This window comes from Passer montanus, unplaced genomic scaffold, assembly GCF_014805655.1.
Source record: "Passer montanus isolate IOZ18808 unplaced genomic scaffold, ASM1480565v1 scaffold38, whole genome shotgun sequence".
NCBI lineage: Eukaryota > Metazoa > Chordata > Aves > Passeriformes > Passeridae > Passer > Passer montanus.
This window is the reverse complement of record NW_024368596.1, coordinates 3875229-3903061: the sequence shown is the minus strand read 5'-3', so window position 1 is coordinate 3903061 and position 27833 is coordinate 3875229. Positions and strand designations below refer to the sequence as shown.

The 27833-nt window shown below is 41.4% G+C and overlaps 1 protein-coding gene across 8 annotated transcripts; it reads left to right on the top strand.

Annotated features, from left to right (window-relative positions):
* Positions 1 to 1015: 1015 nt before the first annotated feature.
* Positions 1016 to 27833, top strand: TBC1D8B (TBC1 domain family member 8B). 8 transcript variants are annotated; one of them, XM_039717271.1, is made up of 21 exons: positions 1016 to 1227; positions 6438 to 6548; positions 8639 to 8757; positions 9395 to 9620; positions 10545 to 10785; positions 11837 to 12044; positions 13896 to 14063; positions 14635 to 14784; positions 15915 to 16065; positions 16295 to 16509; positions 16963 to 17080; positions 17784 to 18069; positions 19335 to 19464; positions 22993 to 23091; positions 24216 to 24284; positions 24488 to 24728; positions 25389 to 25454; positions 25569 to 25652; positions 26485 to 26541; positions 26859 to 26956; positions 27257 to 27833. In XM_039717271.1, exons 1-21 carry the CDS (start codon positions 1098 to 1100, stop codon positions 27662 to 27664), a joined length of 3375 nt encoding a protein of 1124 aa, XP_039573205.1. In that variant the 5' UTR covers positions 1016 to 1097; the 3' UTR covers positions 27665 to 27833. The 8 variants fall into 8 exon arrangements, 5 of the variants coding, with proteins under 5 accessions (XP_039573205.1, XP_039573207.1, XP_039573209.1 ...); XM_039717272.1 differs by lacking the exons at positions 1016 to 1227; positions 6438 to 6548 and adding an exon at positions 6649 to 6770; XM_039717273.1 differs by lacking the exons at positions 26485 to 26541; positions 26859 to 26956; positions 27257 to 27833 and adding an exon at positions 26323 to 26454.

Here is a 27833-nt window from a genome sequence, read left to right as displayed (position 1 = left end):
CAAAACCTCACTGTGCCTGTGCTCACAAATAGCTCACAGTAGCACTTTTGGTAGTGAACTACTATTGAAAAGCATGAAGGAAGGCAGTATAAAGCAAAAGTGCCAAGGTTGCAATGTACAGTTAGTGCATAATGGCCATAATTGTTTTTAGAAAGGCCTCAAAGCAGAGGCTGAATTTAAACAACTGTCTGCTGACATTTTTGTATGACACGCAATCAATAAAGCAATATTCTTGAAAATCTTAGGGAGCTCAATTATGCTGGAAATGGAGTGCTAAGTGCACAGAAGTTCCTGGCTAACAGGAGGACCTAGGCACTCCGTTTGTACTGAATGATTTGTGTAGGAGCAGGAGCGAATCCTACATGGAGATTCTCTGCCATTCTGGGCACCAGAGCGGAGCAGAGCAGGCACTGGGGCACCCAGCCCTCGGAGGCTTTGTTTGCGCTTTTTGGCAGCCTCTGTCCACCCCAAACCCCGCCTGCGGTGGAAAACACACCCGGGAGCCAAACCCGAGTGACGCCCGTGTGTCCTGTGGGCTGAAAGCGGAGTCGGCTTCGGCCAGAGCTGAAAACGGGACTCGAGCGCTGGGCACAGCGGCACAGACCCTGCCCGGGCACCGGGCACACGGCCGGGCCCCGGCACCCCCGATCCCTGCCCGGGCACACGGCCGGGGCTCGGCACCCCCGATCCCTGCCCGGGCACACACAGCCCGGGCTCGGCACCCCCGATCCCTGCCCGGGCACACGGCCGGGGCTCGGCACCCCTGATCCCGGCTCCAGGGCACACACAGCCGGGTCACACAGATCCCGTCCCGCCGGCCCCGCTCCCGCACAGGCCTCCGGCGCTAACGGGACAGCCCCGCCCCGCCACGCGGCACGGAGCGCGCAGGGCCCGACGGGAGCTGTAGTCCCGAGGCAGGGGAGCGCACAGCCGACGGGAGTTGTAGTCCTTTTATAGCAGCGCAGCGCGGCCCCTAGGCGGCAGGGACTACAGCTCCCAGCGTGCCTCGGGAGCCCCGCCCTCCCCTGCCTGGCTCCGCAGCCGCGAGCGCGGAGCGGGCACGGCGGTGGGAGCGCAGCGCCGTGCGGGGCCGCGCGATGTGGCTGAAGCCCGAGGAGGTGCTGCTGAAAAATGCCCTCAAGCTGTGGGTGCAGGAGCGCTCCAACCAGTACTTCGTGCTGCAGAGGCGGCGGGGCTATGGCGAGGAGGGCGGAGGCGGGCTGGCAGGTACTGCCCCCGTGGGGCCGGGGCAGGCTGGAGCGGCAGGACGGGGTCCATCCCGGGACTCCAGCCGGAGGGGCGGGGAGGGGACCGCTGGAGTTCCGGAGCCCCTTGCTGGGCTTCTCATGGGGCTCTCCTCGCCCTCCTTTCCCCGGGGAGCGCGGCCCGGGGGCGGCAGGGGCCGGGCAGCGGGCAGGGTCGGGCAGCGGGCAGGGTCGGGCAGCGGGCAGGGTCGGGCAGCGGGCAGGGTCGGGCAGCGGGCAGGGCCGGGGGCCGGGCAGCGCTGGCGCTCCGGGTGCCCGGGTCACCGTGCAGCACCGCCCGCCCGGCACGGGTGCGGAGCCGCTGCTCCCGCGGGGCTGGCACGGCTCAAGGGCGGCTTGGTGCAAGCGCACCCGTCTGAAGAAGGACTGATCTGTCTTGGTTTGTTGTTCCTTTCCAAATCCCTTTTTCTGCGCGCGTCTGGGGCTGCTCGAGATGAGCTGCTGCTCAGGCATTTCGGATTGCTTGTTTTAAAAGCAAGCGTGTGATTTGATGGGGCTTGTCAGCAGTGGTGGGTCAGGAGAGTGACAGAGGGGCGGGACAGGAAATTGGCCGTTGTATAATAAACTTTATTCCATGAGAACTTCAAGGTATGGAGCTGAGTTTCTATTTATAATTCTTGCCTGTTTTATCATCAGGCACTGCAGGGGCCCCAGCTTCTGCTGAGACCTCTGTGATGGTGGCAGCTATTCTGACCAGAACTGACTCCTTTATAGACTGGTGGCGTCTGTCATTGGAGAAATGCTCCAGGGAATCAGTGTAAAGTCATTCCTCAGTGGGATGTGGTTCTCGAGTGCTTTGCATTTCTGTAGCTTTTCTAGGCTTTCTCTAATTTGTGTTATCCTAAAGGAAGCTATGTTAAACATGAGGCATAATTGTCCTGTGGGAACATTTATTAATTTTATCGAATAAAACCACAAGGTTCAAGCTTCTTTCTGGTGAATTTCAGGCATAGAAATAGCCCTTGCAGCTGGAGGTGGGTCATTCTTCATTGGCATCTGAACCACTGGCAGGGCATATGAAAAGTGTGAAAGAAAGCATCCCAAAATCCCAGGTTGCTATTCATATCATAGTGTGATAAGAAGATAGGGGATGTCAGGCCTTGGCTTAGGGCTAAGGGTGATATATTGTGAGCTTGGAAGTCTTGTGGGGATAGGCTTCTCTACCCTGATATATTTGGAAGCCAAGGAAACCAAGTTGCTGTGAAAGTTGACTTTCTGCATGATAAAATTCATTTAAGGACTGTGATTAAAGTGAAACAATGAGAACTGGAATAAATTGTTCTTCTGAAAGCCTCCTCATGGGCTTACAGCTGGGTAGACAGCTGGGCCCTGAAAGTGCCCTTTGGGTTTTGTCTGTAACGGCTCTCCTGTTCTTGGTGGCTTTGACAGTGTGGGAAAAACACTTGCATGGGATAGTTGCTGTAGTATGCTTTTTTTTGATGTGGCATTGCACATTTTATTTCTGTAACTTTTCTTATAAATTGTTACAGATTCTTCTGTGCAAGTTACGTTTTTCCCTGGACAGAAACAAAAGGAGTGAGATGTTCTTCAATTAAAATTGTGATTAAGAAAGATTAACAAGACAGTTGCATAAAAATGCAATTACATTTGTGTTTGCAGGTTTGGAAATATTCAAACCTCCTAGGTATAAGCCAGCTTTAATTTGATATTGCTGCATGTCACATGTGCTTGAGAAAATTAGCACTTCTTTAGGAAAAAGCAAAGCACAGCTGCTGTGTTATGAAATCATCCCAAATGTACAATCCTGTCCTCCTGAAGAGCATTTTACAGCTGGTGAGACAAGGCCCGAGGTGACTGGCAGCACTGAGGAGTGAAAGGAGGGAGGCAGCAGTGCAAGAGTCACGAGGGAAGAGGGGACAATGCCTCAGGACAGGAGTGGAAACAAAGATGGGCAGTGCTGCAGGGTTTGAGTAGCACTAATGGGGACGTGACAAAGGGTTCCCAAAAATACAGGAGTACAGTTGGTAAGACAGGCTCTAAGGAGGGAAGTTTTGAGGAAGCAGCCAGTACCTGGAGAAAGGTACAGACCAAGGAGCAAGAGATAGATGTCAGCAGAGGATTCTGGGGAATCCTAGGAATAGAATGAAATCTGCAGTTGGATTTGTTTGTATGACCCCTCTGGACTGACAGGGGCAGGACCAGTTTGTAGATGTCACAGGGAGCTGTTGTGGCTTGTGTGCACACACAGCACCCTTCTGAGTTTGGTTGTGTGGATGACTTGTGAGCAGGTCCAGCTCAGCCTTGCCTCCCTCCCTGCTTGGCTTTGCACTTCATTCTCTGTTCCAGAGCTCCTGAAGGATTCAGATGCTGTAACCTGTCTGAGTGGTGCTCCATTGGGTAATTCCATACAGTGGTGTGCCCATGTCCTCTGGTCATTCTGTCTCCTGCAGAGCCCCTCTGGGACAGCTGATCAGGTTTTCCAGAGTGGATGGATAAGAATGTCATTGTGAATACATGTGCTGTAACTAAGGTCTAGTGAGATTAGGCATGCTGGTCACAGAGCTCTGTCTTTGGTTCTAGTTTAGGAAGGGCCTTGATTAGGAGATGGCTATGATGGGGGTAGTGATGCAAATGAGTATTTGGTGTCATAAAGTTCCAACCTTTCACTGAAATTTCAATGCTGTTTTTTTGTGGCATGTCTCTGAGCTAATGCTGATATTTTTCAAACCAAGTGTTTTAGAGACATCTTGGGAATGACATATCTGTATTTCAGAGCTATTCTGGATCCTTACCCTTTATTTTGGTTTCTAGATTACCCTATTTAGTGAAGCATCCAGGGTATTTCCCAGTAGTTTTACTCAGGCAGCTATGAAACTGAAAATGTTTTCTAAAAGCAGAGCCAGTTTTCCTTATAAATGTGCATCGCTTTTCAAAGATACCGCTGAAGTCATTCTCAGAGCAAAGCAGGAGGATGATTAGGTGGAATCCTCAGGAAAACCTCTAGTTTTAAGCAGAGATGGAAGTAGGGACCCTCTGTAAGTTGTCCCTTGGTTCCCATTGGGAAATAGCAATCCAAGGAAGTGCCTGTGGAGAAACACACAGAACTTGAGGGTATAGCAACCCTGATCAATAATGCAGTATTCCAAACACTGGCAGCTCGTGGAGGACTTTCAGGACTGGGATGAGAAGATGAGTGAGCCTGTGTTTGTTCCTCACAGTTATGCCAGTGTCCATGGCCATGGTTTATGCTGTACTGTTTATTGCCTTAGGCTCAAACCTGTGCTCTGGATCCCATTCCTGACTCGTGGCAGTGCTGAGGTGATGGATGCTCACCTGCTACAGTTCATTGTGTCTAAAATCTGATGGCCTTCCAAGCAGACAGGAGCTGTGATGGCATTTTGAGGAGTGCTCCTTTCTAGTGCACCGTGGTAACCGTTGGCTCAAGCTGACTTAGCCTTATAAATGGTGAATAATATCCTTGTAGTGTATATTCTAACAGAAAATGTTATTAGGAGATTTGTGAGTGAAATAATGCAATGTTTGCTGAAGCAAAGCTATCTTTGAGATCAGCTCAGTGGCATGACTCATTCAGTAAGCAAAAGCTGCTTAAACAGACGTTGTTACTTATTCAGTGTCCGTCTTCAGTCAGGAACTACAAAATAATTCTACTTTCCAACAGCAATTTACAATCTGTTAATTGCAGACAAGACCAGAGATGTAAAGTACTGCTCCGGTTATGGAGATTTTTGTTTTGTTTTGTTTTTCTTCTTGTTGGTTTTGGGTTTTTTTTTTTGTGGTTTGTTGTTATTATTTACTTCCATGTTTTTGAGGAGAAGCAAAAGCATTTGAAACTTTAATAGCCACAGTGAGGTAGTCCCACAGGCTCTATGCTGAAAGTGTATCCTCAGGAAGACCATGCTCTGAGGATGAGTGTCTAGACTTATACATTCTGCTTTATTTTGTTTCCTTGTATTTTTTCACAATTTATATTTTTCAGAATTTGGGAGGGAGTTAATGGAAAGAAAGTAAAACCCAAAGTACCAAAGCAGCCAACCTAAAAATTCCAAAATAACTTCTGTGGGATGCATTTGAAGTTGTCTAAATGTAGTGTTTTACAGAATATTAAAAACCCAAAAAAAAAAAAATTCTGTTAAACAGGGAAGGGTATTTAAAGATATAAAGATTCTATAAGGGCTATGTTAGTTTTGTATTCCAGCTGTCTGCTGGCATTTATTGGGAATGCTTTTCCTCCATGATCTCAACATATTTCTGGAACAGACTTTACAGCAGCTCTTTGAATAATTGTGTCATGATATTTTGGGCAATCTCATCTCTTATATTTCTGTTCTTCTCTAGGAGACTAAGAGCCCTGTGTGATTGCTTTGGTAACTTTGCTTCAGTTGAGTTTTCTGTTTCTGTGGCCATGCTATAAGGGTGCAAACATAGGAAATGCAGGAAAGAAGCATAATATCCTGTTGATTGTATTTTTGTTTCTGTTGTAACAAGAAAAGATTTTATGGTGCATCAGGAATCAAAAGCTTGAATTGTTTCTTCAGTACTGATTTTTCATCTTTTAGAACTTCCTGATTTTTAGATTTTAAAGGATCAGTTAAGATATCTGGGCTAATATCTTTATTACTGCACAGTGAGAGAGAATGATTTTGAGTCATTATGAAATGCACCCTCATTTTCCCAGACAATGTTTTTGTCCTGGTTCTGGAGAGCTGAAGTTTGTCTTTTTAGTGAGATTGGTATATTTTCATCTGAACTCTGTTTAATGGGAGCTAATTCAATACTTAGTGGCAGGGAGGTGACAGCCAATTATGGTCTTGAAGGGCTCTTTCCTGTGCCTGGAAAACAGAACAACAGTAAATGACTAATTAAGAGGTAGTTCAATTACTGGTTGTGCTCACTGGAGCTGGGACTGCCCTGTTACATTTCTGGTTGTGCTCTGGTTTCACATACTGCATGGTCACTTCCACAGGGGCCATCTCAAGGAACTTCTTCACCCTAATTTGTGCCTCGTGTCTTTTACTGGATCAAAATATCACATCCCAAGGAAGTTCCTCTGGGAATACTTTGTGCTTTTCTCAGAGTTCATTAGTCCTTCCTTGGGCAGCATTCCCGTTCCCCAGGGAAGGAGTCAGAGGGGAGTGTGCGTGTCAGAACTGGAGTTTCACCGTGCTGTGTTCATGTTCTTGGACACAACAGGGCTGCTGGTGGGAACCCTGGATGCAGTGCTGGACTCGACGTCGAAGGTGGCCCCGTTCCGCATCCTGCACCAGACCCCCGACTCGCAGGTGTACTGGTCCATCGCCTGCGGTGCGTACGGAGCTCCGGGGAGTGCAGAGGGAGGGCAAAGCAGGGCACTCGCTTCTGCCTTAACCCTCTCACATCATTACTCGTTCTCATGACCTCTAAATGGTTAAAAAGCATTTGCAAGCCTGAGCTTGACAGCAGAGCGTGGTTGCAGTTTTTCAGACTAGAACTATGGACTCTTCTATTACACCTTCTGATTGCCTGCTTTCTGCAGGAGCCCTTCAGGTACCACAGCCTTTGGGCACTGTTACAGTGACAGAGGCACAGTCGTTTTCTTTGTGAGGTGCAAGGATAACTTGGCACAGTTCAGGGTGAGCTCCCAGGATCAGCTTATTCCAAACTGTGCTGTAGGTAGGAATAACAGTAAATGCTTGTCCTAATATTTTTGTTTGCTTTGTCTCTGCATGTTAAAACATGCAGGTTCACAGTCATGGTTAGAGCTGAATTCTTCCTCATATCTGTTGCTCTTGTAGTATTATAAGTTCTGTCTCTTTCTCATGTTGTGTTACTAATCAACAGGGAATGGAAAAGTAAATACAAATTTGTTCTTGTTGCTTTAATTTAGTCTAATTGCATGTCACTTTAAAAGGGCAGCCTTAAAGAATTTGAACAGTTTGTGAATTGACAATAAATAACATTTCAGGGCCACTTCTGAAGAAGTCAGACCTGGTGATAGGCTATCAAAAAAGTACTTTAATATGAATGTTGGAAGTGTGCTCTGATGAATTCTACTGCCACCAGGTCAGCCCCTGGGAAAATATAAAGGGTAATCTTCATTTCAGGACTGAATTCATGTAGATTTTGTGCTGCATATGCATGTTTTTCAACAGCAAACTACATAATATAATTGTCCTAATTGTATTAGATTGTTTCTTTTGTGAAGAAATTGAAGGGATGACACTTTGTTCCTGCTGTTACATATTAAGGGTCTGAAACAGTGCTCTTAAACCATTTAAACAATTACAAAAAAGTTTCATTATTTCTGGGTCACCTCTGTGCCTCTGATTCACATTGTGACTCAAATAATTGGCCTACATGTGTAGTCTGAGAAAAAGAATTACTTTTGAGATGTAATTGCTATGTTAATTACTCTTCATATAATTTGTTAAGTGTAGCTGCAGATCCACCCAGTGTAATACAGTCTGACTATTTGACTATATTTAGAGCAATTTCTATTCATTCACAGGGCCACTTTAATTCTGTGGAGTCCATTGAAAGTTGGTTAATTACCCTTTACAAAGTAAGCTGAGAAAAAAGCAATTGTTAAAGGTGTGTTCTTGCTTGAGGGTATCAACAGTATGTGATCACACTGCCTGCTTTGATTGGTGAGCATTCTTGTGGAGGATGAAGCTGTCAATTAATTTATATTCTAGAATGCCTTCATTCAAACCTGTGTAAGTTTTTTCACTCTCCCTGTCCCCCAGCATCTGATAGGGAGTCACTGTCTTTAAAGCACTGACTCTGTTTTGAATTTGCTGAAACCCTGCAGTTTTACTCCTGGCATCTCAGCCCTTGCTGCTGCCCTGGTTCCAGTGATGTTTGCTTTACATCCTCGCACGTGTAAGGGATTTTGCACAGCAGGCCTTAGCCTTGAAGTTCTGCTCTGGAAACTGTTGTGGGCCAGTGATCAAAGCTGAGGATATCAAAGGCACAGATTTAATTTCCTGCTGAGCCTCATGGGTTTGGTCTCACATTTCCCACATTCTGGCCTGTTAAACTGGGAGTGTTGCAGTGGTGCTGTGCTGTCTGTGTTGGGGAGGTGCTGCTGACAGGAAGGAACTGTCAGTCCAACTCAGGCTTCAGCACTGAGCCACGTAATGTTGGCAAAGCTGAGATGCTTTTGGATTTAATGGCCAGAAATAGAGCTGCATAAAGGACTTGAAAGATAAAAACACAGCAGTGCATATGTTTCATGTACACTGAATACATTTTCAGTGTTCACAAGAGGTAACAAGAAATTTAAAACTTGTGATTTTGACTTGTGTATCTAAATTGCTCTTGTGACTCGGGAATTTGCTAAGTATTCTCTTGATGAATAGTTTAGGTGAAATGAAGTCTCTCCTAATTTAAAGTAATACTTTCTTTTTCAATAGGATCCAGCAGAGAAGAAATAACAGAACATTGGGAGTGGTTAGAACACAATGTTATGAAGACTTTATCAGTGTTTGATTCAAATGAAGACATTACGAGCTTTGTCCAGGGAAAGATAAGAGTAAGTAACAGGCATAATTGGGAAAGGCTGTGTATTCTTTTTCCTTTAACTGTACACAAATATGTTCTCTATAGAATATTCAAGGACAGCATTGTAATGCTGCCTACTCTGATTGAGTAGTATGTGACTCTTCACTTTAACATGTGTCATTGTTCCTGTGCTTCTGCCCCACAACTAAGAAAGATTGTTGGACGTAAACTCCACTTAGTAAATGACACATCAAATGCCTTTAGATAGTGGTCTAAAACTGTTGATAAATGATTTCACAGTAATTTTAACAGTGCCTGAGAAGCATATGGTCTGGTGGTTTTTTCTTTTTTTTTTTTTTCTTTTTCTCTTCTCCATATATGCTAAATATTTAGCCCAGGAACTCTTGAGATTAAGTGAGGAAAATATGTCTGTTTCAGAAGAGGAGACACAGGAATGTGTGTCTTGCCTAAGCTGTGTTGGAGACCTGGTGGATGAGTCTGAAATAGCACATTTTATTTGTGACCTATGATTTGATCCTCAGACTCTTCTTCCCCTTCTAAAACTTGCTCTCCTGTTGGAAGAAGGCTGTGCTGTGTGCATGCAGGTGCATATAGGACAACCACCCCCATGGACACATGCATGAAGTAATGTGATTTTTTTATTGTAGGGTTTGATTGCTGAAGAGGGAAAATATTCTTTTGTAAGAGAAGATGATCCTGAGAAGTTTCGTGAAGGTCTTATGAAGTTTGAGAAGTGCTTTGGATTACCAGAGCAGGAGAAGTTGATTACCTACTACTCGTGCAGTTACTGGAAGGGCAGAGTGCCCTGTCAAGGATGGCTGTATCTTAGCACCAACTTCCTTAGCTTCTACTCATTTTTGCTTGGAGCAGAAAGTAAGTGAGTCTTGATGCTGAGCTGTGTCCCTTCATGCTGCACTGCTCATCTTTCAGATTAGGAGGAATTCTTCCTGTGTGCTGAGGGAGCTATTTTGACATGTGAGCAGATGTCTACAGAGATGAGCAGAAACTGCCAACATAATTTAGGGAAATGCATACATTTGTGTAACATACTACTCAATATCCATTATTATGCTTCCTTAATTCAGGCTTCAGAGAGAAGTCAGACTTCCAGAAATTGGCTGCAGCTAAAATTTGTCCCTTATCTTTAGTTCATGCTGCAATACTAACTCTATGAGGATTACAGCTATTTCTTCACACACAGGCTTAATATTTCACACGGGTGCACTGCACACTGGTTATAATTACATATAACTTTTTTTCCCTGTGTAACATTAGTTTTAAATGCCAAAACAAATGCTTCTAATAGTGTGTACTATAACTGTATTTATGTGAAAAATGGAAAACATACAGAAAATAGGAACCTTACAAAGCTGATTTTGATCTGTATTGAGAAATGCCATAGCTAAAGGGCACAGTTCCTCTACATGCCAACACACGATGGATTGAATTTGAGAAGCCCTATTGGTGAGCTGTTGAAGGGGGTTGGCTTATATGATGGTGTTTGTTTGCTGTTTGCAGTTTCAGATACAAGCAAGGAAAAGGTGATGTAAACTTGTGTTGTCATACATGGTCTGTGTTTTAATGTTTTTCTATGAAATTTTTTCTAATGGAATTAATTTTTAGTAATTATTAAGAAAATGCATTTTGTGCTTATTAATTTGTAGTCCTTTCCAAGTGTGTTATCATTTGGCTATGTTGTTTAACTATATTTAATTAGAGCTGCTACTACTGCATTTCTTTTTTAATACAGACATATATTGAGAACTGACCCATATGTTCTTACATTTTTATTTTCAGTAAAACTTATTATCTCCTGGGATGAAATATCAAAACTTGAGAAAACTTCCAACGTGATTCTGACAGAGAGCATTCATGTGTGCTCCCATGGGGAAGATCATTATTTTTCCATGTTTTTGCACATTAGTGAAACATTCCTGCTCATGGAGCAGCTGGCAAACTATGCAGTTAGAAGACTTTTTGACAAGGAGACATTTGAGAATGATCCAGTCCTTCATGACCCTCTGCAGATCACCAAGAGGTAATGCATTGCTTATAGTTTATCTGTTCTGGGCCCAGTATTTGTTTAGGTAAAAGAGGAAGAGAATCCTTGTCTCAAAGAGATTGTAAATATTAGCAAAGCTGATATTTTCTTTACCAAGTGAATCATTAAAATGTTGGACCAAAGCCATGTGAGGCATTGTAATTTGTTATTACTTGTCAGGATCCAAAGTCTGTATGAAGGCAGGAGGAGATCAAATCTTCAGTGCTGGTCTTACAACTAAAAGGTTCATATTAGTTTGAATTTTGAAAAAGTGTTCTTGCAGCATTTAGGATTAGAAAATTCAGATTACAGCTACAGTGTCTCCATAGATACCTGATGAGGAAGATAAGGTGGGGAAGAAATCATTTAATAGACATGTGTAAATGATAACTGCATGGGATGTATGATAAATGATAACTAACGGGTGCATGGCTTTCCTGAGGTGCAGCATTATTTTGGGTGGTGGGAAAAGACATGGATACCAGTAACTTAATGGTTAAGGTTCTTCCTTTTCCTTTTATTCCTCAGTTTGGTAGCAATGCTGGAGAGGGATGCTGCTCTACAACCAAAATACTGTTTCTGGCTGCAGTTATCTGTGAAAAATTAGCCCCTGGCAGATGTTTAAAACATGTGCTACATTTCTAGCTAATTAACCCTCCATCAAGCCAAAACTTGTTCTAGTTTTAAATGGATTATTCTGGTGTGTGGGGAAACAGAGCACATAATGCTGTTAGTATCTTTTCTACACTATCTGTAGTCCCTGTAGTGCTCTACTGTGTAAGAACATTGTTGAATCTGGCCTTGTTAAGTGACATATTTAAATTTTTTGTTAAGTGGATGTACAGGTAGGTGTGGTCCTGCCCTTTGTTGCCTCGTCAAGAAAAACATTGAACCCTCCAAATTGATGCCATAGATTATGGGAGAGGAGAGCATGATATTTTACTGTCTTTTCCCAAGATATTTTTGACTTTTGTATTTGTAAAGACATTTAAAACTTACTTAATTTTTCTTTTCTCTTTCCTACCAATGTGTTGTGTTTTTAATCCAGAGGCTTGGAGAGCTATGCCCACAGTAAGCATTTTAGTGCATTCTTCAGGCTACCTAAAGAAGAGTCCTTGAAGGAAGTTCACGAGTGCTTCTTATGGGTTCCTTTCAGTCATTATAACACCCATGGGAAGATGTGCATTTCAGAAAACTACATCTGCTTTGCTAGCCAGGATGGCAGCCTGTGCAGTGTAATCATTCCACTGAGAGAGGTAATGCAAACTACAAATCAGAGTCACTTTTACCAGCAGTTTTGCACTTGTGTAGTTTAATGCCAGTTTAGCAGATTTTCATTAGAATCTTCTTATTTTATGTGGTGTCATGTATTTCCCCCTACCCTGGATACCATATGTAGGAATTCTGTTTGTAGGTTTCTGGAACTGCTTTCATGTTTCAGACTTGTTTCTCTGTCTTCTTTCCCTTTTCTGTTTACTCTTATTTCTGTAGCTCGGTACAGAGTCCAAATTTTTTAATACTTTTTTATTAAATGAAAAAGCTTTTTCTTAGTACTTGTAGGTGAGTTAATAAGACATTCTCAAGGTAAGAAGTAAAGAATTGTATTGGGTAGAGGACTTTGAAGATCAGTAATCATGCTGCTGTGTTTCTTAGCTCAGTAGTGCAGATTTTGCAGCAGTTGAGCAGTGCTGTCTGTTCAAAAGTCGAGGAAAATCCCGGTGTTGAGCAAGTAGCAATGCCATTACAGCTGATATTCTCAACAGACTATAAGGCCAGAGTAAAGAACATATAGCAAAGGGCACAGCTTTGGAATTTCAATAGAATACTATAGTATATTGCAGAATAACTTCTGGGAAAAAAAAACAGCCAACTCTCTTCGTTTCTGTCTTGACTTCATGTGATCTGGGGCATTGCCTCATTTCAGTTGTCCAGTGTTAAAAGCTTTTCGCCCGGTGTTGAGCAAGTAGCAATGCCATTACAGTTGATATTCTCCACACACTATAAGGACAGAATAAAGACCATATAGCAAAGGGCACGGCTTTGGAATTTCAGTAGAATACTGTAGTATATTGCAGAGAAACTGTGAAAAAAAACAGCCAACCGTCTTCATTTCTGTCTTGACTTCATGTGGTCTGGGACATTGCCACATTTCAGTTGTCCAGTGTTAAAAGTTTTTCATCAACACCAGACACATTTTACAATAGCCTACAAATAAGCCAGGTTCTAGAATTGCTCTGTAATTGCTTTACATGCTCTGTGTACACACTTACATAAGACACCTGACATAGGGGGTGAGCTGTACTCATCTCAGCAGCACACTTGGTGTTCCCAACTGCATAAAACAATTTATTTGATTGCCTGTAAATAGTGCTGCAAACAATAGAGACTTCCATAACATAAGATGCTGTGTTAAAGGAGCTGGCTCTAAATGTGTTCTTATGGACTCTCAGATCCTCACTATTTGTTCTGCAGGACTGCAGTTACCTCATTTCAGAGGTCTTTCCTTCTTTACCTACAGCAATGTGCTCAGTGGTTTTCCATTCTTTGACAACATGAATACATCAGCAATGCCAGTCAGTCTAGATTCTCATGGTTGTCATACTTGAACTTGCATGATTAAACTGTTTTAACTGCTCTAGTCTGTAACTGTTCCATCATGGCAATTAAAGTCAGCTCTAGCTGTCATGTGTTATGACAGCTGTTTTGACAGGGTATTCTCAGTGGAAATTCAGTCTTGTAAAACTTTTTTTTATTTGATTACTTACAAAAGTCATGTTTTCTCTGCTTTTGGATGGTAAGAAAAAAAGCAACTGCTTCAGTGGGTAGAAGGAGACAAGGTTTTCAAAGAAGCTGAGCACTTACAGCTGGGAAAACCTTTTTGAAGATTTCTGGTACTCTGTCAAAAATCTGTTGCATAATACTTAGAGCCTTTTGCTAAAATAGCTACAGGCAGTTGAGCTTTCAACCTGTGACTTGTGTTACCTGGTCTGTTTGTGTGCTTCATACACTGTTTCATTTACACATGTATTCTTAACAGGTTTTCTCTTTTATAAGCAGGTAAAGCAGGTAAAATTCCTTGCTTAATTTATGTGTCCTTGGTTCCATAGGTCACAGGGGTGGATAAAGGAGATCCAGCCAACAGAGGAGTCAGCATTAGTACCAAGGGGAAAACAGCTTTTCGTTTCACAGAGGTGAGGGATTTTGGACTGCTTGTGGCAAAGCTCAGGATGAAGTGCAATGCAACTGCAAGTCCACAACACATCATAAGTACTGAGGTAACTGCTCTGGCAATTCTCATTTCTTAGAATTTGTTCCTAGGAATAAGTCACGAATCTCTGGTTTTAAGGTTTAGAAAAATAAATAACTCTGCCCATGTGAAAGAGAATGAGTTGGACAATGGTGCTACTGTGAATGCATTCCTGTTTGGGCTCTTTTACCTTGTTTTTCATCAGGTTTTGAAAAACAACTCCAGCTGTAATGCTGGTTTTTAAGTGCTCTCAGTTTTTCTATACAGTTCACTGTATGAATGGGGGTTTTTTTGGTGGTGATTGTCAGACCTCTTCATCTTCCTATTCTCAGTTCTCATTGTGAATATTTATCCTTTCATAATTTAGTTTCTTTGCTTGAGAGATGCCTTTTTTTTTTCCCCAAGTGCAGTCTCCTGACAGCCCAGCTGTGCAGAGCAGGGACTGCTGTTTATCATTTATTTTAGAAATCTGTAGCTTAACATAATGAGCAATAATGGTCTGGTAACTTAATATAATGAGCAGTAATGGTCTGGTATCAGTGCTGCTTCTTGGAGGATTGTTTGTTATTTACAAGCACCACTGTTAAATTTTTTTCAAGGTTGCAGCTGGTTCTGCCACTGACAGTCCAAAGGATTTTGGTGCAGAACAGTCAAAGATGGGCCAGAGAGATAACAGCAAAACTGTCAGTACAGAAGCACTTATGACTGTCTACCATCCTCAGGATGCTGAGAACCTTGACTCTAAAATGGTAAGGGATAAAATGGCCAACACTTTTTGGAATTGAATTGGAAAGGAGTGAAGGATATCAAAATGAATTCCAGCTAGGCTTCTGATTTCCTCGGGGGCTTTGCCAGTATTCTTTCATCTGCAGTTTCTGTGTTTGGAGTCCACAGGGTGCTTCTTCATAGCTCCATTCAATTTTCTGCTCATCTTGTTTAATAATGATATGCCTTATCTTCATGGAGTTAGTTTTTCCTGCTCCTCTACCCCTCAGGGAAGAGTTGGCTGTTTGTTTTATGATAGTGAACATGTTGCATTTGTGTCTGAATTTTCAAGATACAAAGTCACTACAAACTCTCTGGAAGCAAGGAGAATGTTCTAAGATATTGATTTAACTTCTTCCTTGTTTCCTTCATCTGCACCGCTGTCTAACAAAGTTAGGCTCTCAAGAATATTTATGTAGTTGTTTTTGCAGCAGATCATCCAATTTTTGCTTTTCCATAGTATGTGAAAGAAGACAGGTTTTATTTCAAAATAAGTCTTTCAGCAGAACTGAGTAAATTAAGATATGAAATTTTTATATTAGAAATACTAGAAAACAAATACCCTTTGGGCAGGACAAAAGGGAGTCCAGATTTTTAAATTCTGCTTTTTATACTCTGTTGAACAAAATCTACCCTTTTTTTTAGTGCCTTTAAGTGCTTTAAGAATGTTAAGTCTTAGTGCTGCATGCACAGAAACTGTAGTGGTGACATTCACCCTGTCTCAGCCCTGGAGCCTCACATGAGCTGGAGCACCTGATCAACAATTGTTTTGCTTCAGAGAAATGTCTGTTTGACCTTTCTGTGCTGTGGCAGTTGTTGGTTTCTGTCAGATGGATACTGAATTAGATCTACCTTCTGTCTCATCTTGTATAAACATATTTTAAAGAACAGTAGGTCGTGTATGAGATGGCATTTTATGCTAAATTTATGCTCTGCATGGGCTGGATTTTGCTCTGACTTGCTTCAGCGCTCATTTCACACATCAATATGGATTCCAACACTGCAGTATCCAGTTTATATGAATATAACTGGGAGCAAAATTTATTTCTGTTCTCTGAAACCTGAGGAGAATCTACCAGTATACTTAATGCTTGTTATCTTCTGCTTTTGGTAGTTGAAAGAAAAAATGAAGGAACAGTCGTGGAACATCCTGTTTGCGGAACGGGGCCATGGGGTCAGTATGTTTCGAACAAAGAAGACTCGAGACCTGGTTGTAAGAGGCATCCCAGAGGCATTAAGAGGAGAGCTCTGGCTGCTCTTCTCAGGTATTGCACAACAAGTATAATTAGTTCATTTTGGGAGTCATCGTTGGCAATTTTCATTGCTGAGTGTTTCCATTAATTCCAGTAGAATTACTCTGACTCATTACCTCAGTAATATCTGGAGATTCATAAGGTACCTCTGTAGACACCAAAATTTTTATACAAATTGCGAACAATCAAATTGCTGCTTTGTTGTTGTCCTCTAATACTGTGCAATGCAATGTATTGGCAGGTGCTGTAAATGATATGGCAACCAACCCTGGTTACTACCCCGAGTTGGTGGAGAAGTCCTTAGGAACGTGCACTTTGGCTACTGATGAAATTGAACGAGATTTACGTCGCTCCTTACCTGAGCACCCTGCTTTTCAAAGTGACACAGGAATTTCTGCCCTCAGGAGAGTTCTTACAGCTTATGCATTCAGGAATCCACAAATTGGATATTGTCAGGTATAGCAGTTTTGAAAGTCTTAGTGCTGATTGTTGAAATATTAGCTCATGATGGCAGTGTGGTAGCACTTCATAAAATCTGTCACAGAAATGTGGAATAGTTTCTTGCTTAGTGGTTCCCTTACTTTGCTTATTTCACGCCCTTGTGTAAAATGAGTTTTTATATTGTACTTGGATTAGTTTATAAATGCTGTCGTGTCCACTTCATATATGCATTTGCATTCTAACAAGAGATATAGCGCTTAAAAATATTTTTATACACTTTATATACTATTTTCTGTATTTAATAACATAGAAGTAAAACTTTTGTCCTGGATATGGCTGTAGGTTATCCCAGCACTTTAAAAATGTGCTGCAAAGTGCTTTCAGAAATATAAATTCTAAGAAATAATACCAGTTGTGTTCTCACTGTCTTTTCTCTTAAATGTTTCCTTTCCTGTTTGAATATTGCAGGCAATGAATATTCTGACATCAGTGCTTCTGCTGTATGCTAAAGAGGAGGAAGCATTCTGGCTTTTGGTTGCTGTGTGTGAAAGGATGCTCCCCGATTATTTCAATCGCCGAATCATTGGTAACATCCATCTGCTTTTTTATCTGTCTTGAATTGAATGTCTACCTATACTGAATGTCAATGGTTATTCATTAAGAACAGTGTAAGGAACAACCTGAAGACTGACCAGTGGAAAGAAACCATTGCATTTGTTTTGGTATTGTGGAGTAGAAAATGGAGAACATCCCATGATTCCTCCTTAAATAGGCATGGATGTGAATATTGTCAGTATTCTAGGCATAGCTATTCAGGAAATAGTCATTTAGACTATTATACTGTTCCTTTGGAATTATATCTGCAATTCATACTATTTTTTTGAAATGTAGCCAGTTTAGATAAAGGAAAAGGAGTTACTTCAGGTCTGGACTTGGACTTTGATCTCATATGCAGTTCTTACAGGTGTATATGTTAGAAGAAAATGGGGTGTGAAGTTTCTCTCGTTTTGCAGAGGGATTGTACTGGCTGTCAGGAGGGTCACTGGAGGCAGCCATGTACTCACCAAAGTGCCAGCACACCTGGAGCATGCCCAAGGCTCTGTCCCCAGGCATGGAGAGCACAGCTTCCAGCATGGGGGAAGGAGCCAGTGGTTCCATGCAGCTGGGCCTGGGTGGGCTTGTGCAACAAAGCTGCACTAGGACAGGAACTTTGTTTCTGGCTGGTGCTCTGAGGAGTGTGCTTCTCTGTGTTAAGATTGGGTGGTGGTTTTGTTATCCTTTCCCTGCAGGTGCCTTGGTAGATCAGGCAGTGTTTGAGGAGCTCATCAGGGTTCACCTGCCCCAGTTGACAGACCACATGACGGACATGACTTTTTTCTCCTCGGTCTCTCTCTCCTGGTTCCTTACCCTTTTTATCAGTGTGCTGCCAATTGAATGTGCAGTCAATGTGGTGGACTGTTTCTTCTATGATGGAATAAAGGCAATCTTGCAGCTGGGCCTTGCAGTGCTGGAATACAACATGGAGAAGTTGCTCACTTGTAAGGATGATGCAGAAGCAGTCACTGTTCTCAACAGGTATCAGTGTAACTGTTACTCTTTCAGGCTACATAGCAGCTGCTATAATTGCATGCACATAAGTCATTCTGAGGTAGCTGAGAAGACATCTAGCCAAGACTTCCAAAGGCTTCAAAGGAATTAGTGCTCATCTCAGGCTGAAATTCTGGAAGAGGTGGCTGGAAAATGGGCCTCCATCTCTGAACAGCCCATCCTATATTCAAGTTCTACTAAAACCATAACTATTTTGTGAATTTTAAAGAACAAGCAATGTGCTTCTAACCTTGAATTTGTATCATGTATAGAAGGCAGATTGCCTTGATAAGAATATCTAAAGCACGTTATGACTGTTCCAGACATCAGTTCAGGCATCAACTTACAGCTGCAAGTTCTTCAGCTTAGTTCTTGTAGTTTAGGCTGCTGAATCATCTGCTGTTAATGGTTTAAAACAGAAATAAGACCAAAAAATATGGTGAGCTCCTCAGTCATGATGAGATGTTTGTTCTATGTTAGCAGGATGAAGTGTGCTTTAAACTGACATACTGCAAACAAAACTTGTACAGTTTTTTCTTCACTAACTAAATTCTCTTGTTGATGCTGTGGAGTATTAAAACAGTAAAATTACTGTGCTATAGCAGTTAATGAGTTATGACTCTTAAGAACTGATAATAACAATTTCTGTTTAGTGAGCCTTTTATATGTTGCATGTTTGAATGGGGTAGGAGCTACAGAATTATTGAAGCAAATGTAGTTTTTATTATGAGACCATGCAGTCTGGTGTTTATTGTAAAATCTAGCTTCCCCACTGGATCTATTTAGGCTTCTTATGTGGGTGAGATAATCAGGTACAGATCAGGTATATCTTTGTCTTGCACATCTGGGGGAGTTAACTTTGTCTTGTTCACAGTTCAGGACAAGCCTTTTTCTCTGTCCCAACTAGTACAACCTTGCTATATGGATTAGAAAACCAGGGGAATGCCAAGTGGAAGGGACCTTGGAAAGAGTTTAGTTTAACTTCCCACTCAAAGGGGGATTGCTGCTAGCACTAGGTCACATAAGCTCAGTCCTAAAAACTCCCAAGGCTAGAAGGTCTACAACCTTCTCTGGGTGGGCAGTTCCAATGTTTGTGTATCTTTGTTACTATTATAGCACATTTGTGCTACTGACTCTGATATTCTTTGTTTTTCCCCATTCTCTGCACGTTTTTTCTTCAGTAGATGCCAATGTTATTGTTTTATTGTGGTAAACTGGTTCCTGCTGATTTCTCATGTGTTTGCTTTGTGCAGATTTTTTGACAGTGTCACTAACAAAGACAGTCCTTTACCTCCAGCTGTGCAGCAGGGCTCCAACCTCAGTGATACAAAGAGTGACCTTCCAAAAGTGGACATCACTGATCTGATCCGAGAGTCAAATGAAGTATGTGTTCTTGTGGGCCTGTTCTTGCATCCTGTGCAGTGGTAATGTTTCATGGGCTACTTTGGAACAGTGCAGTTGCATTGTACAAACTAGGGTAGAAAATCTGTGTGGGTTGGTAAAAATTTGGCTCCTTACTTTGTTGAGCCTCACTGAAAACATTATAGGTTATGGAATAGGCTTGCTTTTCTGTTGTTTTGGGTTTTTAAGTGCTGGGAAGGTGCTTTCTAGTCTGTCCTGAGTGGAGTTCCCAAGATTCATCACAGGTCATGTATTACCATCCCTCATTCATATTATTAGTATGTTGACTAAATGACAAAATGCAGCAGAAACAGCCTTTGTGTTATGCTAATTTGAGACTGATTACTGCACATTGCAAACAATGGTACCTTTTGACATAACAATGCATATGGGAAGCTGTGTATTTGAATAGTTTATGGTATAGGTTAAATGGCATCAAGAGATGTATTGGGTGAGGAAGACCAGCTATGCTCTTTAAGGGCTTCATTTCAATTTGCAAGTTTACTTTCTGCAATGTTAAGCTTTGGAGCTCTGCACTGGGTTTTCTCCTATTTGTCCCCAGATGTCCATGAGACCTTTGTTTTCCCTTGTCCTGATGTGAATCAGAGTATTAAATCTATAGCTCTGCACTGGGTTTTCTCCTATTTGTCCCCAGATGTCCATGAGACCTTTTTTTCCCTTGTTCTGATGTGAATCATAGTATTAAATCCATTTGTAGATAGGTTTCTGCTCAGCCCACCAGAAGTGACAGGCAAGCTGAGAGAAAAGATGTTCACATTTTGCTCTTTCTGTTAACTGCTTTCTTTTATCTGTGTGATACTTATTTTGTTTTCTGATTCACAGTCATGTTTTTAGTAAAAAAATCGACAGAACATCTCTTTTCAAAAAGTGTCCTGACCTTGACTCAGAAAAGATTAACTAACTGTAATTTGTACAATTTAGAAATTGTCTTCTTTGATTTTTTTCTAAGAAGAGGGTGCTGCTTTTAATGGGGTGAACAGTGTCAAGAATCAGAAACTCAGTTTCTCTTGGAACTGTCTCTATAGCACTGGGCTGATCATAAAAAAGTTTGTTCTGCTGTGGTATTGTTTTAAAAGAATGTTATACTGAAGAATCATGTTTGGAAAACTCTGTAAGATTCTTGAAAAAAAGTTGAGAGTTCAAAGAGAGGATGAATACTTGCAGAATAGAGACCAGAGATGGTAAATAATGAAGTGCTGTATATTGCATTCAGAAGTGTAAGTTGAAGCTTTCACAGAGATGGAATCATGACTGAAAAACAAAAACTTTCTTCTGCAGGAGATGGCACCAAATCAATAGTATCTGATATGGCTTTTGAACATTGTTTTGGGCAGACCTTTGAACCTGAATTTTCCACTTCCAAGGTGACAGTCCTGTTCTTAAGCCCATATCCCAGTTTATATCTCAGAGCCCCTTTTTCTTACGCAAATTCAGTTTCAAATTCAAGTCTTCAGTTCAAAATGAGTTTCTTCAGTGCTGGCAAGTGTCTCATATTTGAGACTGCTCATACAAAGTAAGAGTCAATTTCCTGCTTTCCATTTTGACCAGACAGTTAATTTCAACACAGTTGTGGTCTGATGAAGGGTTTTATTTTCATACCACTGTGGAAATAAAATAAAACAAATTTTGAAATGGGAAGATTGCTGCAATGGAGAGTTGTCATTCTGCAAATAGGTTACAAATTATGAAGAAGTGAACAGAGATAAGCTCATTTCTCTCATGAACACTTGTATAAACAACAGTATCACAGAGAGTAAGTGAAAAGATATGGAGTTGAATTTTAAAATGCAGTTCAGTGTCATTCCTTTAACTCTGCACAAATGCAGATTCTTTGGCAGTCTAATCAGGCATTAAGAAGTCACGTTTACCTAGAGAATGGAAGATTGTATAACATTTTATCACATTAAATTAATTCAGATTTTCATTATATATTGTATGTATATTCTTACTAAGGCCATTGCCCAATACCAGTGCTCAGAAGCCAGACCAGTGAAACAGTTATGATTCACAGATGCAATTTCTGTCTGCTTCCACTTTGTTTCAAACCAGAGGGATGCTGGTAGCAGTCTCCACAGGAGCACAGAAAGACAGTTCTGGAACAAAACTCAACAGCTTATCCAGTTCAGCTTCCTGTCCAGCATCCTCCCAGATCATCCTTTAAAAAAATCTGGTGTTGTTAAAACAGTTCCACAAAAGAAAATCTGCAAAAACTCTAGTCCACCATAGGGTTTGTCTGCCCACGTGGGAAAATACTCAGTTAATTTCTCTTGGATGTTCATAAAGCACTATTGAGGAGATTTGGCTGTGCTTTTCTCCATAGCTCCTTGTTGCTGTTAGGTGGTTGTTCATCATTTATCCTTTCAAGTCTGGTCATAGAATCAGTTATAGAATAGTTTGACAGGGACCTTTAAAGACCATCTAATGCAACCCCCCTCCAGTGAGCAGGGACAGCTAGACCAGGCTGCTCAGCTGGAGTCCAGCCTCATCATGACTCTAAGTGAGAAGAATGAGTTTTAACAGATTGCTCCCTTAAAAGGGAGTTGCCAGATCTATTACTTTGCTGGGTTTAATACAACCAGTTTCTTTAACCTTTCATCAAAGTTAATGTGTTCAGACTCTTTTGTCTGTGTGGCAATTTTTCATATCTTGTTTAAAGGGCTGATAAGGGGACAGACACACTGCAGAAGAGCTTCTGGATGTCCTGCCTAATTTGGTTGTTTATTGCTCATTTGTTCTCAAAGTTTGTTATTAGAAGCAGTTTTGCCCATGGTGCATGGTGGTCATGGTTAGGTCACTGATTGCCTGTGCTGCTGAAAAGTGTCAAAAAACTTATCTAAGTTAAATCTATTGAATTTCCTCATAAAAGGAAATTTAATCAATTTGACATGGTCTTGATAAAGAATGTTGTCCTGTTTTGATCAACTGGTTTCTGTTTAGATTTTAATTGTTTAATAATTTGTTCCATGATTTCTCTGGTGATTTGTTTCTAGTTCTTGCCTCCTATCCCACTTTTCCTTAAAGATAAATGCATTTATTCACTCCTGTGCTCAGACACCTTTCATGTCCTTCAGAAATTACAGAGGTAGCCAGAAATGATTCAGAAATTACTTATCTGATTTCTTAATTTCAATAGAGTGAACTTGAATCCCTGAAAACATGCACATCTTAGACTTTGCTGCCTTGCAGAAGTAGTCACCATGTGATAACAGAGTTGGGTATAGAGCCAACACATAGTAAAATCCCTTCCTTTTTCTTCCCACACGGGGAACTACTCCAGTTTCTTCTTTCTCCCACTCTTTGAAACATGCTTTAAAAGTTACGCTGGTTAAGGAGAATGTTAGTGCTCTAATAAATGATATTTTCCTCAGAGTTTCTGTGATCTTCCTTTGTGTCCAGGTCTATATTGTGCTTAGATGCAGGAAAGACAAAACCACTAGTTTAGCTGTGTCTCGCAGCAGTTGATTGCATGGAGGGTGCTTTTCTCCGTAGAGGTACGGCGATATTCGCTACGAGGACGTGGAGAGCTTGCGCTGCAGGAACCGGCTTTATGTCATCCAGACCTTGGAAGCCACCACCAAGCAGAATGTGGTGAGTGACTTGGAAGAGTTTCAGCCTTCTCCCTGATGAGATCCATTCCCTTTTGGAAGGTTCTGAGAAGAGCTGCAGTTTTCCAGGCCAAATGTATGGTTTTATACTGAACCCCCTCAGGCCTGCAGGGTGTCTGTTAACTGAGGCTTGGCCTGTGATGTTTTCAGGCTGTAAATCACAGCATGACCTTCTGGTCTCCTTACAAGCAGCACCATTGCCAACCACTTCAAAAGGCTGGTGCATCTCTCACACTTCGTGTGGGTTGGAACAGGCTGACCTATATTTCTATCTGCTGATGTTAATACTGTTCTCTTAGAGGCATAGAGCACCATACAATAAAACAATTAAGCACCTGCATTTTTAGTCCAGGAAGCAGCCCTGAAGAGGTTATTGTAGTGCATTCAGCAGGGGTTGCTTTTTGTCTGTGTTGTGTGTGAGTGTCTGGTAGTGTGGCAGCTCTCTGTCTGCCTATCTCATCCTTTCAATTCAGACTGCTCAGTGAAGGTGGAGGTTGTGAGCAGCTTCCTTTGTTTGCCTGTTTTCTTCAGTGGCTCATTTCCAAAGCCTGATGATAATACTAGTCTGTCCACCACCTAGTGCTTCTTTCTGTAGTAAATGTGCCTTGTAGCAACAGAAACTAAATGCTGGTGGTTATGCTGAGATGGCATTGTTGTATTTAGTTTTACAAAACATATATATTGTGAAGTTAGAAGCTGGTGCTACAGCAAACTTTGTTTTTTAAAAGCTGTGAACAATTTTTTTTTAATTAAAAAAATGAGGATTCAGCTTCACTTTTGAGAGCTGAACATGCATTTGCCCATTTAAAGGAAGCTATATGTTATGTCATTATAAATAGAGTTTTATCTCCTGGGTTTTACAATGTGGGCTCCATGTACGTTAGTAATGTGACTAGCCTTAAGCTTGTCTTTTTTTTGAGAAATTAATTGTTTTAATCTATAATCTTCTGATTACTTTTTAAAAGAACTGCTTTTCTTACTTCTAATTGTAACATGTCAAAACCTGGAATATGCAAACAGTGTCTCTTAATGTAATCTTAAGTCTCCCATAATCTTATTCCAAAGAGGGAAGACACATTAATTAATTTTTTCTTGAATTTGTTTCAGCTACGTGTTGTGTCTCAAGAAGTAAAATTCAGTCCTAGTGATCTTGAAGAGCTTTATGAATTATTCAAGGTAATGTGCCATTTTCCTCACTTACCCAACAGCCATCTTAACAGTAGACTTTGAAATGGTTTTAGTAAATAGAGATAAAGGTTGGACTCAATATATGTTTTACATGCCAGCTGTACTACTCATTATATAGTTAACTCCTCACATCTTTCCCCCAGAGAGACTTGTTGTTTCCTGAACCCTAATGTTTTATCTTTGCTTTGCAGAAGGAGCATTTTCTTTCCTGTTACTGGAGTGTAAATAGTCCTGTCCTGCAGCACCACGATGCCAGCCTGCCCTACCTCGAGCAGTACCGGATAGATTGCCAGCAGTTCAGGGCTCTGTGCCACCTCCTGAGCCCCTGGTCACACTGTGCAAACAGAGACTCTCTGGCTCTGTGGACATTCCGACTGATGGATGAGAGTTCCAACTGCCTTATAAACTTCAAACAATTTGCCTGTGTTCTTGGTATGGCAACAGAACATACATGAGCACATTCACCAGGCTCCTGGGAGTAGTCCTGGGGTGTATCACCTTCCATACTCTGTACAAAAAGCTAAGGAGATTTAATTTCTTAACACAGGGTCAAATAATGTGATTTTTATTACAGGCAGAATAATTTCCTTTTGGAGATTAAATTTAAATATGGCTTGGCTGTCAATATATCCACAAATAAGAATGGTCTGATCTCATTGCCCAGCCTGTTTGGTTTATGATAAATCTTCATACTAAGTCATCTTTTACACTGATTGTGCAGGATGACCAATGCCTTATTCCTCTGGGAAACTGAAAGTTTTCTTGGCTCACTGCTCTGTTCCTTTCATCTTGTTTTCAAAGTGGTATGTTCAGGAAACAAAAATTTAAGGGAAGTGCTGAGACGTTAGTACTTTATTTCTTTTGGTGCTGTGGTTTGTAAGTCATACACATTATTAGTGTTCTTTCATCAGTGTAGGCTAACCCCAGGCTCAGCCACAGGTGATAGAGCTTTCTTTAAGCTTCATATCTTACTATACTCCCTGTAAGGTAGGGCACATGTCCAGATCCAACCTCTCTGGGTTGTATTTGTTTAAATTAAGAGGGTGTTTTAAAGTTTGGTCCAGTTGAATAGACTGTCCTTTCCCCTAACAGATACGATGTATAACGGAAGCTTCACTGACAAACTCAAGTTTCTTTTTAAGTTGCACATCCCTCCAGGTAAGTGAGAGACTGTGTTATTTGGGGAGAGCTGTCTTTGGTTTTTGTCATTGTTATCACTGCTTTGGTGAGCCTGGGCACCATGAACCCACTTTATTTAATCATTTATTGCAGCTTTTACTGAAGTAGAATCTCTAAGCCCTTCCAAAGGGGATGATCTTTCAAAAGAAGAACTGATGCACTTCAGCCAACTCAGTGGTAAGCTCCAGAGTGTGAGGTTTTGCCTGCAGAATACTAGAAAGAATCTCTTAATTATCCTGTGAAACATGAGGAGCTTTCTTCTGAAAACAAGTAAATCCAGTAAATCATATCCCTGTTAACAGAATCCCTTGTGATGATCTTCTGTAGATAGTTACAATTTAATAAACTTGTGCAGAATTTGTGGATAGCTCATCTGATGGTGGAGTTCAAAGGCCCGTGGATGTTTACATGGAAATAGGGGAGTGTGTTTGGTTGGCATTTGCCAGTGTTGTGTGCAGCCTGTTGAAGTGATGGCTGTTTCATTTTTGCATCATGGACATAAAGGAATGGTATTTTCTGCCTCAAGAATTAAAATACCGAATCCATACTTTATGGCACATAAGCATTTCAAAATTCTTTGCTTTCATTTTAGACCAAGTGAGCTGAAAAAGGTTTAGTAAATTTATGGAGTTGATAAAATAATCTGTTTCAAATACTCTTGAAAGAATGGGGTTTTTATAGAGAAGACAGATCCCTTTTTGGTTTTAAGATCTGCCTAAAGTAGACAATATATAGGTACTGTTCCTGCTGCTCTTCAAGTCGTGCACCATGAATATTATGAAGATTATTTAACTGATAGCAGTTTCATTGGTGATCTTCTGCCTCACAGTGGCTTTTATTTTTATAGAAAGTATGCAGATTTTACCATGTGGTTTCTTCTTGACCTAATCTGTGCTGAGAACATTGAGGGTCTTGTGCCTTAAGGAAGGAATTTTTGATAAGGGAAATGAAACATTGATCCTCTTTTCTGAAGTAAGTAACTTTTTATTTTTCTTTCTCTAAATTGTAGTTTCATCTGTTGGGGATAATCTTGAAAGTGATTCTTTGAAGAGCAGCCCAGAAAAAGGTAAAAGAATCCTGGTGGCACATTTGGTAACTGTGTCTTTTGGGGGAGTAGGGCTGGGAAAGTGTGTGGTGACAGAATATATTCAGTAACATCAACCTTAGCGTGCTGCTAACATTCTGTCCTCTTATGTAAGTGTAGTCATGGGAGCAAAAGGGCAAAAGTAAACTCTGGTTCTCTGTAAACCCTTGGCCACACCACTCTGTGGGAAGAAATGACATTGAAGGTGCCAGTTCTTTTGCTTATCATCCCTCATGGGAAGGTTTCAGTTCTTTTTTGTTCACTTTTTTTTTTTTTTGCACTTCTTCTCCTTTAAAAAGGGAAGGGGAAGGTTGACATTCAGGCATATCTGAAGCAATGGCAAGATGAACTTGTTAAAAAAGAAGAAAATGTCAAGGATTTGCCAAGAATGAATCAGGTAAACTGTTTGAGTCTTATTTAAGTCCATTTTAGTACCCTTTAAGTCCTATTACAATATTTCTGAAGGATTTGTAGGATACATTTAATTTCAAATCTTCACATCAGTCATTAGACTGTGGCTTTTTAAAACTGCTGTGATGTATCAAGAGAGGGACTTGGAGACACACACAGCTTTCTCAGGGCTAGTCCCTGCTGTCATTAGAGCAGCAGCAGGCACTGGACTGAGAATGCAACAGGCAGTGAAACACAACAGTTGTGTTGCTCTTCCCTGAGCGCTCTCCTCTGTATCTCTCTGTAGTCTCAGTTCATCCAGTTCTCAAAAACTCTCTACAATCTGTTCCACGGGGATCCTGAGGAGGAGCTCTTGTACCGGGCCATCGCGGTGGTCACCAGCCTCCTGCTGAAAATGGAAGAAGTTGGCAGAAGGCTGCAGAGTCCTATGTCACCTGTCAGGAGTCCTGTTGCTGTTACAGAAGTGGCTGCTGAAGTGCCCAGAGAGGGGCAGGAGGAAAGCAGCTCTGAGCAGAGTGAAGGCAGAGCACAGAGTTTGGAAGGGAACCATGAATGGTCTTTTGCCTTTGAACAGATTCTGGCGTCCTTATTAAATGAGCCGGTCTTTGTGAGATTTTTTGAAAAACCTCATGACATAAAAGCTAAAATAGAGAGTGCTAAAAATTTACAACTTAAAGCAAGAACCAGAGTGTAATTTTCTTTACATTTGACTCTGAATTTATCACATAAAGTGCTTACAAATGAAGGCTGTAACTATGGAAATCGAGTCTGGTGTTGACATAGGAAATGAAGTTTGAAGAATTAGCTTCAAATATCAGATAACTGGTATGTAATGTAAATAAAAATAGTTTGAAGCACAGTCA

Bases quoted from the DNA above. Each gene is read 5' to 3' on its own strand.
- TBC1D8B (XM_039717271.1), top strand. From the start codon at position 1,098: ATGTGGCTGAAGCCCGAGGAGGTGCTGCTGAAAAATGCCCTCAAGCTG. The intron at 8,758-9,394 runs GTAAGTAACAGG...TTTTTATTGTAG, and splicing joins TTGTCCAGGGAAAGATAAGA to GGTTTGATTGCTGAAGAGGG. The intron at 24,729-25,388 runs GTATGGCAACAG...TTCCCCTAACAG, and splicing joins ACAATTTGCCTGTGTTCTTG to ATACGATGTATAACGGAAGC.